This window comes from Gigantopelta aegis, chromosome 15, assembly GCF_016097555.1.
Source record: "Gigantopelta aegis isolate Gae_Host chromosome 15, Gae_host_genome, whole genome shotgun sequence".
NCBI classification, from domain to species: domain Eukaryota; kingdom Metazoa; phylum Mollusca; class Gastropoda; order Neomphalida; family Peltospiridae; genus Gigantopelta; species Gigantopelta aegis.
In genome coordinates this window covers 40,857,543-40,874,339 of record NC_054713.1, presented here as the reverse complement: position 1 = coordinate 40,874,339, position 16,797 = coordinate 40,857,543, and the positions used below count along the sequence as shown (strand labels likewise).

Below are 16,797 nucleotides of genomic sequence, written 5' to 3'. Positions count from 1 at the left end.
ATGAAGAAATTTGTCGCCTCGCAAATCATCATAGTTTGGGTTGTAATGATCGCAGGTAAGTTCTAGCCGCACACCACATTGTATCCGAGTAGGTCAAAGTTCGAGGTGCACATAAATGTTCATCCCACATTTGAGGCTACCCGTCCTGCCATTGGTGATAAATGTGAGAGTATGTGTTGCGATAAAATGTCGTTTCATCGGGCCAGTAAACAATCTGATTAAAATTAGCTCTACTGGTCTCGCCAGTAGATCTAACAGCATTGTGTGGACTCCCATGTCCAGGTGACATTTCATCTATAAATAACAAGCCCGCGCTTATAAAACTTGGTCCAGACTCAATCTCTAAATCTGCACAGTTCCTAAGGTCTCACTACACAGATCAATTCCGGGTGAGAGTTCATTCATCACGGTCCACTATAGTTCCTAATTGTGACACATGTTATGGTTCACATATTCACTTCTAGGAAATGGTGAAGAATTAAAACAATATGTATGTTTAATGGTAAGCCTTCTGGCTGTATTTTGCCCATGTTATTTTGTAATATTGTGCATCGACCTTTTGGGACATGGGTATATAGCGCAAGAGACAGCTGGAGTGAATCGCTTAATGAACCACCTGTTCGGACCGGTACTACAGCCAGATGCGGTCATATAGCAAAAAACTTAGACGGAAATGTTCTCAATTTTGGAGTGAAAATAAATGCTTATATAATGTATGTTCGCAATGGTGTATGTTGTTAGTGCCAACGAGAACCCGTTCTATTGGCAATCTTCGTTTGAAGTTGGGCACTTTAACATGGATTTCAATGGCAGACAACATATGTGTAGTGAGACCCGTTCTATTGGCAGTCTTCATTTGAAGTTGGGCAATTGCTCCTTTAACTAATAATATACCCTTTTGTTAACTAATTTCAGAATCTAGTGGAAACTCTGGAACAGATTTTATCGTATCGTTCCCCAACAACAAATATCCTAAAACGCCGGACCCCATTGATTTGTATGTGTCATCTACCGTCGGCCATATTGTCACAGTAAACATAACAGCGCCGAAATTCTTAGACTTTGAAGTTAACATCAGTTTTGCGCTGTTGCCTGAAAGCTCCCGACATTTTGAAATTGATGAGAAATTTCGTATGCCGGCTGGAACCAGCATTTCACCACGAACGCTGGTCATTACGGCGTCTGGACTAATAGACGTCGTGGGTGTTAATTTATACAACTCTAACGGCGACGCGTTTCTTGCAATACCGAATAGGTTTTTAGGAAATGAGTATATGGCAGTGACGTATGAGTCTGAAAGAGAAGATGCTTTCGCATTTCTGACCGTCAGCGCCGGAACCGGAAGTGACCAGACTCAGCTGTCGATCACATTTCCGCCATGGACCGGAAATGAGAGCGTTTTGCTGAATGGGACTTGGTATAGGGCCGGAGAGTCGGCCCCGCTGTCGTTAAACTCGCTGGAAACATTGCAGATCCAGTCCAAGCACGATCTCACTGGGGCGTACATAACGTCAGACCAACCCGTAGCAGTTTACAGCGGCGTCAACCGAACCGACGTGGTCTACACTCGTTGTGTCTCGCATCTTTTGGATCAGATGCCGCCGGTAGACCGAGCGGGGATGAGTTACGTCACGATTCCGTTTCCGAAGCGAGAGCTTGGCGATGTTTACCGAATAGTCGCGACTACTGACGACACCGTGGTGTCGGTACCAAACAGCGCCAACGTAAACCTGGCGAAAAGGGGCGACTTCCACGAGATGTACGTCTCGCCGTTTACGTTTTACTACGTCACTGCCACGAAACCGGTGTTTGTGGTGCATATTAGCGTATCAGTTGAAAACTTCAAATACACCTACGGAGATCCAAGCCTTGTTATTCTCACACCGATAGAGCGCGCCTATGTCGGCACATCGTTTTCCCGCGCTTCGTATACACTCTCCTACGTCACGATTGTGATGCTGAAACAGGACAAGGCTGGGATGATGTTTGATCACGAACCGCTCCCGGCTGATCAGGAATGGTTCTTGGTGGAGGGGAGCGACAGCTACACAGCGACGCAAGTCTTGGTTGGTGCCAACTATAAACAGCACATCATCTACCACAGCGGCGCAGCGACGTTTGTAGCATACTTCCACACAGGCACGAGTTGTGAGGCACAGGCGATGTCTCTGGGATTCTCGTTGGGTGCTAACAAAACGGTGAGTGTTGGACAAGGGGGTATGCGCCCTGTATTGTAGCAGCAGCGATGTTTTTTTTTAAATACACACATACACACACACACACACACACACACACACACACACACACACACACACATATATATATATAGGCCTATATACACATACACAGTCAAACTTCGATAACTCGATTTTTTTTTTTTTTTTTTTACTGTCCCAGAAGAATACGTAGTTAGGGTTGGGGCCCCAAATCACTACGACAATACATAGCATTTATATATTAGTAGTAACATATACAGGTAATTACATAGACATATCTAGTATGAAGAAATATTCTTTAAACTCCTCTAGGGCACTGACCTAAATTGAAAAGAAAGATAGAGAAGAAAAAAAGAAAAGAAAAAAAAGAAAGAAAAAAGAAACGAAACGAGTTACTTCGTGCATAATTGCGCATATATGACAGTATATTCATAGAGATACCCACATACATAAATGCATACACATATATATTATACATGTACATATATTCACAGATGTACCCACATCTACCAGAAATATATACGGAAGAGATGAAATTAAAAGTATTATATTTGTTCTAAAATGTAGTCTGAATTTTGTTTCCAAACAAGCTGTTTCCATGTCTAGATTATCTTTAAGTCTCAATAAAATAGTGTTTGCCACGTTGCCCATTCATTATTAAATACATCGTATTTTTAAAAGAATACATCGTATTTTTAAAAGAATATACCTTTCAATTTCAAATTTATGTTGCATTATGCCATGCACAGCGTTAGTACTTAAACATTTCTTTTGTATTTTCATACTGTATATATAATATTTTATATTAATTATTAACCAGTTTATAAAATCGCTTTTATTATTATTTATCAAACCAAACATTATAATAATTTTATTAAAATGAATTATAGTTCCTGTTCGAGTAAATATCTAATCTGTTACTGCTTCCCATAAAGTGTGTACCTTATCGCAATCGAAAAATAAATGTATTGTTACAGGAAAATTATTACAGAAGTTACATATATCAGAATCTTGTATAGAAAAGTATTAGTAGCTAATATGTTTTGCAGTAATCTATACTGAAAGCATCGAAGGCTAGAATCTTTCACACATCGAAATGGTAAAGCATAATATTGTTCCCAGTCAGTTTGTTCAAATAAGAAGCCTTCATTACTATATTTTATCTGTCCTTTTGGCTTTACATACTGAAAGTTTAAAATGTCATACATATCTCTGCACCCTTTCTTTTTTTTTTCTTTTTTTTCTTGTCCCCAGACCATTAGACAGTGCCAGGGTTTGGGAGCCCTGATACACCGCCTTACAATTTATCTTAAAATTAATATTCATACATGTCTAAACATACATACATATATACAAACATACACACATACATACATACATACATACGCATACACGCACGCACGTACGCACTCACATTACATTCTATTCTGATATATGCAGGTACAAATCAAAATAAAATAGTACTTCCTTTTATGCACGCCTTATGGTCCAAGACTTTTAAAAAAAGAAAAAGAAAAAAAGGGTAACAACGTGAGAAGAAGAAGAAAAAGAAGAAGGAAAACAAGAAGAACAAGAAGAATAAGAAAAAGAAGAAGAAGAAGAAGAAGAGGAAGAAAAACCTAAAGTTGATAGTGAGTAACGAAGCAGAATTAAACGGATGATAATAACAGGAACAGCAATTACAAAAAGTTTTTCCTTTGAGTAGATCGTTATCTCAGTGTGATGGGTTTTTTCTCTTTCTTTCACTATATAAAAAGGTTGAGCCATTGTGCCCATTCTTTATTAAACTTTTGATAGTTGCAGTTTTTGAAATAAATATATTTCTCAATTTCAAAGTGGACAGCAATTCCTGTTCTGGACAAAAACCAGTCTTCTAGAGCTTTCCATAAAGTATTAACCTGAGTGCATTCATAGAAAAGATGTTGTAGAGTTTCTGGGAAGTTATTACAGAATATACACATATTAGAATCTACATAATGAATCATATATAGAAAAGTGTTTGTTGCTAAAATCCGATGACGGATGCGATACTGAAACCATAATAAAGTTGTATCGTTAATGCTTTGGAAAGGTAATTCATAGTATTGTTCCCAATCACTTAAGTCAAAATTAAATCCTTGATTTCTATATTTTATCTGCGCTTTTGGGATTATGCATTTATGGTTGAGTATGCAATACATGTCCGTACATCCCTGTTTACTTTTCAAAACAAGTCTTAACCTAAAAGGGAAAATTGGATTATTGTCTTGCCTCTTATTTCCATCAGTAATGTTTCCAAAAACAGCTGGTCATTTATTATAAATTGTATTTCTTCTATTGGAATCGATTTTAAAATTAAATTATTATATACAGGTACAACATATTGATGTTTGAGATGTTCTATTAATTCTTTTATTGTTTTAACATACTCTTTATCTGTTAGTAGCAAGGGATCGTTTATATATATATATATATATATATATATATATATATATATATATATATATATATATATATATATATATATATATGGGATGGTGCATATAAAAGATCCCTTGCTGCTAATCGATAAGAGTAGCTCATGAAGTGGCGACAGCGGGTTTCATATATATATATATATATATATATATATATATATATATGTGTGTGTGTGTGTGGTCCTTAACCATATGTCCGACGCCATAACTCGATCTTGAAGGTGACGAAGAAATAGTTCGAGTTTCAGGGAGTTCGAGTTTTCGAAATTAATATATAAGAGTTCAAATTTGAAACTGCATTGCAGCTGGTTGCAGCAATGCAGCTGGTTGGAAACTATGAAGACTATGCATCCCCAATTGAAAGGCGAATTAATATATCAGTCACCTCATCCCACGCCAACCCATCTTATCCCATTCTACCCCACCCCAGCTGTTGGCATCTTCGACGCATGTGGTACATTCATTTTGCGTATATTGTAAAAGTAAGTAAATAAAAAAAAAATATAACCCAGATGAATTTGAAATATGTGCTTCGGCAAATAGACCCACGCAAAATAATGCATTTACATACATATATAAATAACAAAGTAACGTTGGTCAACGTATTTTACAGATGTCAAAACATGGCGGAACGTAACTAACAAATAAAACACTGAATGCCGACTAACACTATAAGTACATTTGTTTTACACAACACTATTTACGCTTCGCACCTCTACTTTCTTTCTCCAATCTGGCCACCCATCTCCATCTCTCTCTCTCTCTCTCTCTCTCTCTCTCTCTCTCTCTCTCTCTCTCTCTCTCTCTCTCTCTCTCTCTCTCTCTCTCTCTCTCTCTCCATGTGTGTGTGTGTATATATATGTATATATATGTATGTGTATATATATATATATATATATATATATATATATATATATATATATATATATATAAAACTGACGATCAAAAGAAAGTATACCAAATTATTTTTATTATAAATAAACACAATACACGTTCATGGAAAGTTAAATAGGTTCCAGTATTGTTCGTTATAATGCAATCAATGACGAATAGTCCTACATTGCTGCGTTTGGGCGATGCCGCACGTGCAAAATGAGTTTATTCATCAAATTTATACTGCACGAGAAACATGATACTCGTGCACATAAGGGTATAAAAAAGGATACCATTGCTTAGAACATGCCTCAGTCAACAGTAAAATACCAGAGAACATGGCAAGGCTAACTGCTGAAGAGAGAGAGCGAGAGAGCGAGAGAGCGAGAGCGAGAGAGCGAGAGAGCTATTGGTATGGTGCAGTTGGGTGCGAGTTATGCCCATGTGGCAAGACTCCTGAATTGCACAAAATTGCCGATCACCAGGTTGATACAGCGTTATAGGGTGACTGGCCGGACTGCAGACAGACCATGACGGGGAAGACCTCGCGTCACAACAGCCAACGAGGACCGCCATCTCCGCATCATACACTTACGTAACAGATTCCTCACTATAACGTCATCTGCAGCGACTGGCCTTGGACATGTCATCAGTCGTCACACTGTACGTCGTCGACTATGACAGCATGGTATCAGGGCCTATCGACCATTCAGAGGGATGACATTGACGAGGCAACATCGACTTCGACGTTTACGTTGGGCACGTCAGTTTCAACGTTGGCAACATCGGAACTGGCAACGTGTACTCTTTTCTGACGAGAGCAGGTTCCAGTTATTCAGAGCTGATGGCAGGACTCGGATATACCGACGTGCAGGAGAGAGAACAGCTCCGTGCTGTGTTCAGGAGACTGAACCGTTTGGTGGTGGATCTGTGATGGTTTGGGGCGGTATCTGTGGCCAACAGCGGACAGACCTTACTGTCATTGATGGAAATCTGTCCGACGTCGGGTCCATGCTTGCATACTTGCACATGGTGGACATACACGCAATTGAAACATGTTCTTTGTGGTCAAATGTATTCACCTTGGTTATGAGTGGTCCTTTATGAAATCGCACATTTCACCCCTAGTGCTGTTGTGAACTGTAATATTATCATTTTATGGGTTTTATTGAGTATACTCGTGTTTATTTATCGCCAAATTATTATACTTTCAAAATATAATATTTGCATCAACTTGTGTTTTGTGTTGTTTTTAATACTTTGAAAAAATAATTGGTATACTTTCTTTTGATCGTCAGTGTATATATATATATATATATATATATATATATATATATATATATATATATATATATATATATATATATATATATATATATATATAATATATAAATAATATATGAAAACTAACAATTTCCAATAACCATGCAATCAATTTCCAATAACCATGCAATCACCAAGTCCTGTATCTACAATATCCCCAGTTTACTAAATGTGACACCAATATGCTTTAGAACGAACACCCCCCCCCCCCCCCCCCTCCCTCAGACCCACCGAATCTGGATCTGGGTATGAGTATGCCGCATCTGGTGGGGCCGCTGACACAATACCATACTAAAAGATAACAATTTGTTTAACGACAATCTTTAGAGCATATTCACTAGTTGGTCGTTGGCTATTGGATGACAACCATTTTACAATTCTTACACGTACAAAACCCGCTACATTTGGCCATAATAGCAAAAAGGATCTGTTATATACACTTTCCCACAGACAGGGCAGCACATACCACGGTCTTTGATATACCAGTCATAGGGGACGGGAAAAACCCAATCAGAGAATAGGTTTATCGAGGGAGTTCGATTCAACTATTCAAGCACGTCATCAAGGTTGCATTCTGCCGTCTGATCTAAATACCGCCTTAAGGGAACTATACAGTGATCGTAAAGTGTGACTAAACATATATACCATAACAATCGTTTGAAAAATTAATATGTTCTGTTTTGCAGTCATGTGAAGCTCCCACTAATGTACCGGGTGATGGACTCGACAATGACTGTGATGGACGGATTGACGAAGAGACATGTTGTATGAACTTACAACCGGCTGGTACGTAGTTCGCAAAGCAAAGAATGATCTTGAAAAATCTCCGGTATTTCAATAATTTGCCATTTTATCCATTCTTTTTTGTTTATTTTAAAGTTTTATCTTGATAATTTTGCTGGTTGGATTGGGGAAAAATAATGGGTCAATGTACCGTAAGCTAGAATTTCACCACTGAGATATATGCCGAGCCTTATTTGTATGTGCACAAATTCTTCTAAATACTTATAGAGAAGTAGTGTAGATGGGCATGGGTGTCGAAAGCAAAACGAGGGGTGGGGTTTGGGGGTTGGGGGATGGTGGTGTGGTAATATACTATTGGCCTCACTGTTTGCTGAAATCTTTCGACGTCTGTGGTCATGAAATTGCTCTTGGGTCCGGCTCCTTAGGAACGCCCGTAAATGTAACAGCCCCATCCCAGTTCTTCAAATAAATCTGTTACTTTTTATATAACGAAGGACGTCATTTTGAATATAATCTTTTTTTTTTCTCATTCAGATAATGATGGCGATGGAAGATTCAATGAAGACTGTGCGGGAGTCTCGGGTATGTTTACATCATCATCGCGATCATCATCACAGTCATCATCATCATCATCATCTTTATCATCCTTATCATCTTCGTCTTCATCAATAACATCATCATCCATGTCGTCATCAGCATCATCCATAACATCATCTTCATCGTCATCAATATCATAATCATTCTTGTCATCACCATCATCATATTTACAAACACCATCATTGCCATGATGATGATGATGATCATCATCATCATCATCATATTCGTCATTCATCATTATTTATTATTATGAAAAATTATCATCACCACCATCATCATCATCATCATCATCATTACACCATGTTAACCACGCAATTATATTAAGTTATGATCCGGGGTCCCCAGTTTATTCTGATGAACTGTTATCAAAGACTGGGAATGCGGTATTTGGACACCGACAGGGGCGGGACCTAGCCCAGTGGTAAAGCGTTCGCTTGATGCGCGGTCGATCTAGGATCGATCCCCGTCGGTGGACCCATTGGGATATTTCTCGTTCCAGCAAGTGCTCTACAACTGGTGTAACAAAATGTACTATCCTGTCTGTGGGATGGTGCATATAAAAGCAATCTAATTAAAATTAGCTCCACTATTATATGTGGATCTAACAGCAGTCCGTTGGAGCTCATGTCCAGTTGACCTTTCATTCGACCAATCAAAACCTTACTTGCAAAATCATGCCAATGGGAATACGCTTCCTCATTTCGTTGTTAAAGAAAAAAAGGCTCATACAGCAATGAAGAACATGCAAATCAATTAGACCCTTCTACTTCCCGGGACATTTATTGTTCGGCTTACCGGTACACACCAAAATAGGATTTTCTACTTCCTGGGCCGACTCTGTTACAAGGGACTTGGTACATTTGGCAAATAACAATTTAGTAATTACAGATGACATCGTGGCAGCTTTGATATTCTTCGCAAACATGTTTATAGTTTGCTTCAACGATCGACAAAACAACAATGAATTTAATCTCCGTCTTCCTATTGTTTGAATGTGACTTTAAAACCGTTTATTTCGCAATATAAAGAGTAGGCAAAAGTAATATTGCCGTTGCGGAATAAATAGGATGTCAGCAGCTTTTCATTGCCATATCGATTTTTCAACATGGAACGTGCAGCTAAACGTCGAATAATCACTCGCTGATAAACTTAAAATCATTAAAGGGACATTCCTGAGTTTGGTGCATTGTAAGATGTTTCCAACTAATAACATATTTCTACGATTAAACTTACATATTAAATATATTTTATTGTTTAGAATATCAGTGTCTGTATATTCAATGTGTTTCTGGTCATCTTAATATTTGCAAGAAGCCGAAATTAGAGTTTGTCTTCAAATAATTTCGTACGTACGACAAAAAAAACATTTTAACAAATAAAATGAAATTTAACCTAATACACATAATAGAACGATCAGAAACACTTTTAATATACAGCCACTAATTGTTTATGCAGAAAAATATAGTTAATATGTAATTACAATCGTTAGTCAATAATTAAAACTGCAGCAAACTCAGGAATGTCCTTTTAAAAGTTTTAAAAGTATTTAAGCACACATTAAAATATTCTAAAGGTTATTTATTGGATTATTTTCTGTTTGATACAACTTAAAGCTGAACATGAATAGGTACCAGCGGTAACAAACGACAAAGTACATTTCATTTCAATTCATTTTCCTGCTTATATCCATTTAATGTTCAAGCACGTTGTCTTGGGTACACACCTCAACTATCTGGGCTGTCAGTCCAGGACAGCGAGTTAGTGGTTAGTTGGTAGTGGTTAGTGAGAGATAGGAGGGTGTAGTGGTCTTACACCTACCCATTGAGTCGTTAAAACTTGCTCTGGGTGAGAGCCCGTACCGATCTGCGAACCCTGTACCTACCAGCTTTATGTCCGAAGGTTTAACCACAACTTCACCGAGGTCGGTGACAGAGTACAACAAAAGTTTTTATATCAATGCAAACACCTGGAAACCGTACATCTCTATGAGCCGGACAAATATTTGGTTCCATGGATGTCCGGTTTATATTGCCAAAATTGTAAAGTATATTAGCTGTGGGGAATGGTTATATGATAATAGTGAATTAATTGGGCAAACATTACAACCGGTAATTCAGTATTACAGTAGGTTTTATGACCACAAAAGATCTTGAAGGAAGATTAGGGTCAGAAGTGAAATTTGAAAGTTGACGTTTTTTAAACAGTAAATCGCAAATTCAAACAATAAAAATGACTAAAAACAAAACAATAACAATTGTATGATCAACAGAATGAAAAAGATTGACAGAAATAATGTTCCACAGTGATTAATGGACATTCCTGGACATAGTCAAAATCGAGAATGACACCCCACGCACGTGTACGGGGCAACTGCGTGACGCATGTGCAAACTATGTAATGTGTTTTGGTGTGTTGATAAACAGACCTGAACGTTCTTTGCTAGGATGTCTGTGGTCAAAACGTATAACATTAATATTTCAGGTTCCCCTACTTTCTTTGAAGAGTATATTTTGTTTCTTAAATATAGTTAAACTAGTACTTTTTTCAAACATCTTTGTGTAAACTCTTCCAGAATTGAAAGCTTTTCTTGTAGTACTCCGTTTTTGGTCCGGGGCGGGATTTAGCCCAGTTGGTTGAGTGCTCGCTTAATATGCTTGTGTCGCATATATACTCGCGGAAAAATGTTCCTGTGCACCAAATGATTGCATATAGTATATAATATACCTGGAATCTGGTCATAAAAATTTCAGTAAATGAACGTGTAACCACTCCCTTCAATATTCAAGCGGTGTCCTGTCAGTTGAACGAGCTATTCATGCTTTGTGATCACAAGTTGCATCACTAGCATTCTTGGTCTGATGCTCCTGTTTAACAACATTTTTCTTATCATTGGACTATTGTATGGATTCTCATCACTCAAGCGGTGTCCTGTCAGTTGAACGAGCTATTCATGCTTTGTGATCACAAGTTGCATCACTAGCATTCTTGGTCTGATGCTCCTGTTTAACGTCATTTTTCTTATCATTGGACTATTGTATGGATTCTCATCACTCAAGCGGTGTCCTGTCAGTTGAACGAGCTATTCATGCTTTGTGATCACAAGTTGCATCACTAGCATTCTTGGTCTGATGCTCCTGTTTAACAACATTTTTCTTATCATTGGACTATTGTATGGATTCTCATCACTCAGAAAAATACTTTTGTTGGTATTTGATCGTCGTCAGTGTGATGCCACACCTCCACGAAAATTAACTTCTTCGAACGATGGGTATGACTGTCACTGAGGTTAGAATGGCACAAACGTTGTTGCTGGTAATTTTGGTGTTGATTGGTGTTCGTCAGAAAACTATGCACTGTGTGCGGAGATGTTCTCGACAGTTTAGGGATACTACGGATCTTCCATGTTTAGGGAGTCGACACGTGACGTCACGTTAACAAATCGTCAACATCAAGGGGGTAAACATATGGAATCATTTGAAAATTCCAAGTTTAACATCCCAATACATCCCTGAATTAAGGCCAGTCAGTGGATGAACTGTATGCATCCAAGTAGGTGATCACAAAGTACGACCATGACAGTACTTCAATACGCTATTCTGTTACATCGTCATCGACGGCGCACCAAGCATTGTGTATACCGTACGTCAGGTTCAGAAGACAGGAGAAGATCACTCTACTTTTAACAGATAAATAGTACTTCTAAGTAAAACACAATATTTTTAAATTTTAAAAATATACGTCTTACTGAAATTTTAATGATGCACAGGAACTTTCTTCCGTGAGTAATTTATTTTATGTTGTTTATATATTTTGTTTTAATTAGTATTTATTTTATTTTGTTTATATATTTTGTTTTAATTAGTATTTATTTTATGTTGTTTATATATTTTGTTTTAATTAGTATTTATTTTATTTTGTTTATTTATTTTATTCATTTATTATATTTATATGTACACAATTTAAAAAAAAGAAGATTTTTTTTATCTTCTTCTTTTTAACTTTTTATTTACTTTTTTAATTTTTCTTGTGTGATTTCTTTCGTTGAATGGTTAATTGGCTAATTGTTTGGTTTGTTTCTTGGTTGGGTGGTTTGTTTGCTTGTTTGTTTATTAAATTTTATAATTGTTTTTCTTTCAGTAAATGGCACTACAAAAGCCGTGTGTTGCGACTCGATTGGAAATATTATTGGATCCAAGTGTAAGTACATGAACTATAGCTAAGTTTTTCATTTCAATATATATATATATATATATATATATATATATATATTAATTTTAATAGCATTTAAAACGATTTAAAATGGTTTAAAGTAATAACAATATAGAAAATATTTTATCTGGAAGCCACACTCTGTGCACATTGGTTTTTAACCAACATACACCATGCAGCTTTCTTCTCTGTGCAGTTATAATTATTTCTGGTAAAATATTAAAGATGTGTTGAACATTTTATGATGAAATTTTCCAGATTTTGTTTGATTTTCGTATGCAATTAACCAATATTTGTCTTTATAAAGATATTCAATTATGCTATATCATTTGTATTGGTTTAATGCTAAAAGGTTAATGCTGCAGAATAATATGTAAATAACCGATGTATGGTATAAACCGATATGCAATATAATGGATTCGACTGTAATATATATAGCACCATTGGCGTAGTTTAATGGTGAGGGGTTGTAATCTTTATATACATGCTCATGCTCTCTCTCTCTCTCTCTCTCTCTCTCTCACACACACAATCTCTCTCTGTCTCTTTCTCTCTCTCACACACACACACACACTCTCTCTGTCTCTTTCTCTCTCTCTCTCTCTCTCACTCACTCTCTTTCTCTCTCTCTCACACACACACTATCTCTCTCTCTCTGTCTGTCTGTCTGTCTCTGTATCAGTCTGTTTCTTTATGCCTCTTTGTTTCTATATGTCTCAGTTTGTATCTCTCTCTCTCTCTCTCTCTTACTCTCTCTCTTTCTCTCTCTTACTCTCTCTCTTTCTCTCTCTCACACTCTCTGTCTCTTTCTCTCTCTCTCTCTCTCTCTCTCTCTCTGTGTGTGTGTGTGTGTGTGCGTGTGCGCGCGTTGATCGGAACGTTACATATAGCGGTTTTAACCTCACATGCTACTATTGACGCTTTCCATTGATAATGGAAATATGTTTGCTTCCCGAACATGTTGTATTTTGTTTTGTTTAACGACACCATTACAGCATATTGATTAATTAATCATCGGCTACTGGATGTCAAATCATTTGTTAATTTTGACACGTAGTCATCAAAGGAAATCCGCTACATTCTTTCTTAATGCATCAAGGGATCTTTTATATGCATTTTCCCACACACAGGAAAGCACATACCACGGGCTTTGACCAGTTTTGCTGCACTGGTTGGAACGATAAAAACCCAATCAGTTGAATGGATCCACCGAGGCGGTTCGATCCTGCGACATAAGCATATTAAGCGAGCACTCAACCAACTGGGCTAAATCCCGTCCCGGACCAAAAATGGAGCACTACAAGAAAGCTTTCAATTCTGGAACAGTTTACACAAATATGTTTGAAAAAGTACTAGTTTAAGAAACAAAACTCAAACACTTCTTAAAAACATTATTTCTCTACTGCGTTTTCAATATCTTTTATGGTTGTATATATACCGGCCTCGATGATGTCGTGGTTAAGCCATCGGACATAATGCGGGTAGGTACTGGGTTCGCAGCCCGGTATCGGCTCTCACCCAGAATTACTTTAAACGACTCATTGGTTTGGTGTAAACCACTACACCCTCTTCTCTCTCACTAACCACTAACAACCAACCCACTGACCTAGACAAACAGCCCAGATAGCTGAAGTGTTTGTCCAAGACATCGTGCTAGAACCTTAATATGATATAAGCACGAAAATAAGTCGAAATAAAATGAAATGTATATATATATATAAATAAAAATGATAAAAGAAAACAAGTGTACAGTATATATGTATTTTAAAAAACAATTTAAAGAAATAATGATCCTTTTACATGTTTCAATGTTATCTTCAGAAAGGATCTGCTAAATAACTGCTAAATATGACGTCATACATATTATATATATATATATATATATATATATATATATATATATATATATATATATATATATATATACACACACACACACACACATATATATGTTATTTTCAAAATAATATATATGATTATTATTGTTATGATTATGGAATACTCTGGAACTAATTGACCTACCTTCTAATAAGTAAAGATTGTATATAATAATAATAATAATCACAATACTGATAATAATAATAATAATAATAATAATAATAAATCTAAAATAATAATAATAATAACTATTATTGTCTGTTAGGTTTGGTTTGGTGGTATACACCCTATATGGTGATTATACTGTATACTTTTAATGTATTGATCATTTAAACCTTCACGTCATTGATATAGTAATGATAATTAAATATTATTGATAATTAAACGTTTCTACAAAACCACTAGCCATTTGGGAAAGTTAACAGGTGTAAAGTGACACATACATTGATTATTCGTTTGTCCTTTTGTGCGCACACACAAAACGGTTAATGTTAAGACCAGAGGTGGCTTCCGAAACCAAGGGTAACATCTATAAAACCTTTCTTTCCTGATGCTATCAGTAAAACACATCGGGTGCGATGATTATTTTGCGGAGGAATTTGAAACGATTTGTATTTTAGTAACCATGATGACATCAATATGGCCACTTCGAGTAAAAGGGAGGCAGGAAGTAAAAGTTGAGTCAAGTCACGTGCCAAGTGGAATTTTTTTTTGGCATTAAATATGAGCAAGGATAGATGGGTGGGGGTGGGGAGGGAGGCAGGGCGTGGTGTATAGCTGTTAAGAGTGTTTTGTTGCAATAACTAAATACCTGAAATGTTTTTGAATTTTTTTTTCAAAAAATTATAGATAAATAATTAAATTTCTGTTACATTCAATCATTGCAACGTAACGTTATCCCACTGGTTCAGACGTAGCAACGGGAGTTTGTTCATTTTTCGATGAACGTAAAAAGTACGTCGTCAGGGAACGTCATATCCGATGACGTCATTTTATATGGGCAAGTTGTCTTATTGAGCGTTATTGTTTATGGATAACAAATAATTCAAAATAAAGTTTGACATTTTAGTGTTATTATTGGCCAGTATGGTTCAAATTTAATACTAAGTATTGTCTTATTTATTTTACGTTCATCTGGATATGAACGACAACAACAAACCATCCGCAAACTTATGTGAGAACGTCTTCGCCGATTCACACAGTTTGCGGAAATTTGATTTTTTTCATACCCCGATGAACGTAAATGAAATAACAGACACGCCCTAGTTACGGCTAGTTGTTAACCATTACGGCGTTGTTTTTCGCTATTAAACCCATTTTCTCACAAATAAAATTGCACTTTACTTACATTTTATTATTTAGAATACACATTTCCATTCACCTGAAGTGCTTTTTGGTAATCCTGATGTTTGTAAAACCACGAAATGCATTTTTTTTATTTCTTGAAATGCCGCGCGCACTCGAGAAAAAACTGGGGTGTGCGGCTTTAAGTGACCTTATTGCGAAAAGATTCAGTATAATAATTATATTCAGGGCCCATATTTTCGAAGCAATGACGTCATTATGCTGTAGTGACGTCAGAACCTACGATGGTTTTACGATTTCGTAGCGCTCTAATTTTTGTGGGCATATCATTCAAAATCTAATCTTTACACTTTATAATATAAATTAATAAATATATTTGGTCATTATGTAAATTTATCTTTAAGACTGCCTCTTTAATTTAGATGACGTGTTGCTATGGTCATAGTAAAATTTGGTACAACAGTATAAATTGTAAAAATACTCTTGTTGTTCATCTATTGTTCCAGTGGCCTCGGTATCTGTGCTGTTTGGAAAACCGGAAGTGGGAACCCGACGTCTCGCTACGTCATTATTGAAGTACTCTGCACATGCGATCACGGCATGCGCACAACTCTGCGAGCAGAAACAGAACTGTTGGGGGATGAATTTCGACTCCACCCGGTCCGTGCAGAACTGCGAGATCCTGGCGGGGCTGAAGGGAGGTACACAACAACAGAGTCCGTGGAATTTTTGGGACGTTTCCAGCAGAACATATGGATGTTCTTAAAGATACACCACCGGCCTCGGTGACGTCGTGGTTAAGCCATCGGACATAAGGCTGGGAGGTACAGGGTTCGCAGCCCGGTACCGACTCTCACCCAGAGCGAGTTTTAACGACTACGCCATCTTCTCTCAATAACCACTAACAATTAACAACTAACCGACTGTCCTGGACAGACAGCCCAGTTACCTGAGGTATTTGTCCAGGACAGCGTGCTTGAACCTTAATTGGATTATAAGCACGAAAATAAGTTGAAATAAAACGAAAAACAAGATACATTGTCACAGTTGCATGTGACATATCACTATTTTCACTCATTTGTTTTCTTGTGATCAGTGAAGTTCTACAAATAATGGATCTCACGCATCTCCCCGCTAATTGTTATTATTTTGTATTTTTTATTATTATTAATATTATTTTGTTTTTAATTAATTAA

At 36.8% G+C, this 16,797-nt stretch overlaps 1 protein-coding gene across 1 annotated transcript; it reads left to right on the top strand.

Moving 5' to 3' along the window:
* On the top strand, nt 1-16,498 carry LOC121389830. The gene is made up of 7 exons (XM_041521479.1): nt 1-55; nt 916-2,198; nt 4,978-5,154; nt 7,555-7,654; nt 8,147-8,194; nt 12,347-12,406; nt 16,108-16,498. Exons 1-7 carry the CDS (start codon nt 1-3, stop codon nt 16,365-16,367), a joined length of 1,983 nt encoding a protein of 660 aa, XP_041377413.1. The 3' UTR covers nt 16,368-16,498.
* The last annotated feature ends 299 nt before the right edge of the window (nt 16,499-16,797 follow it).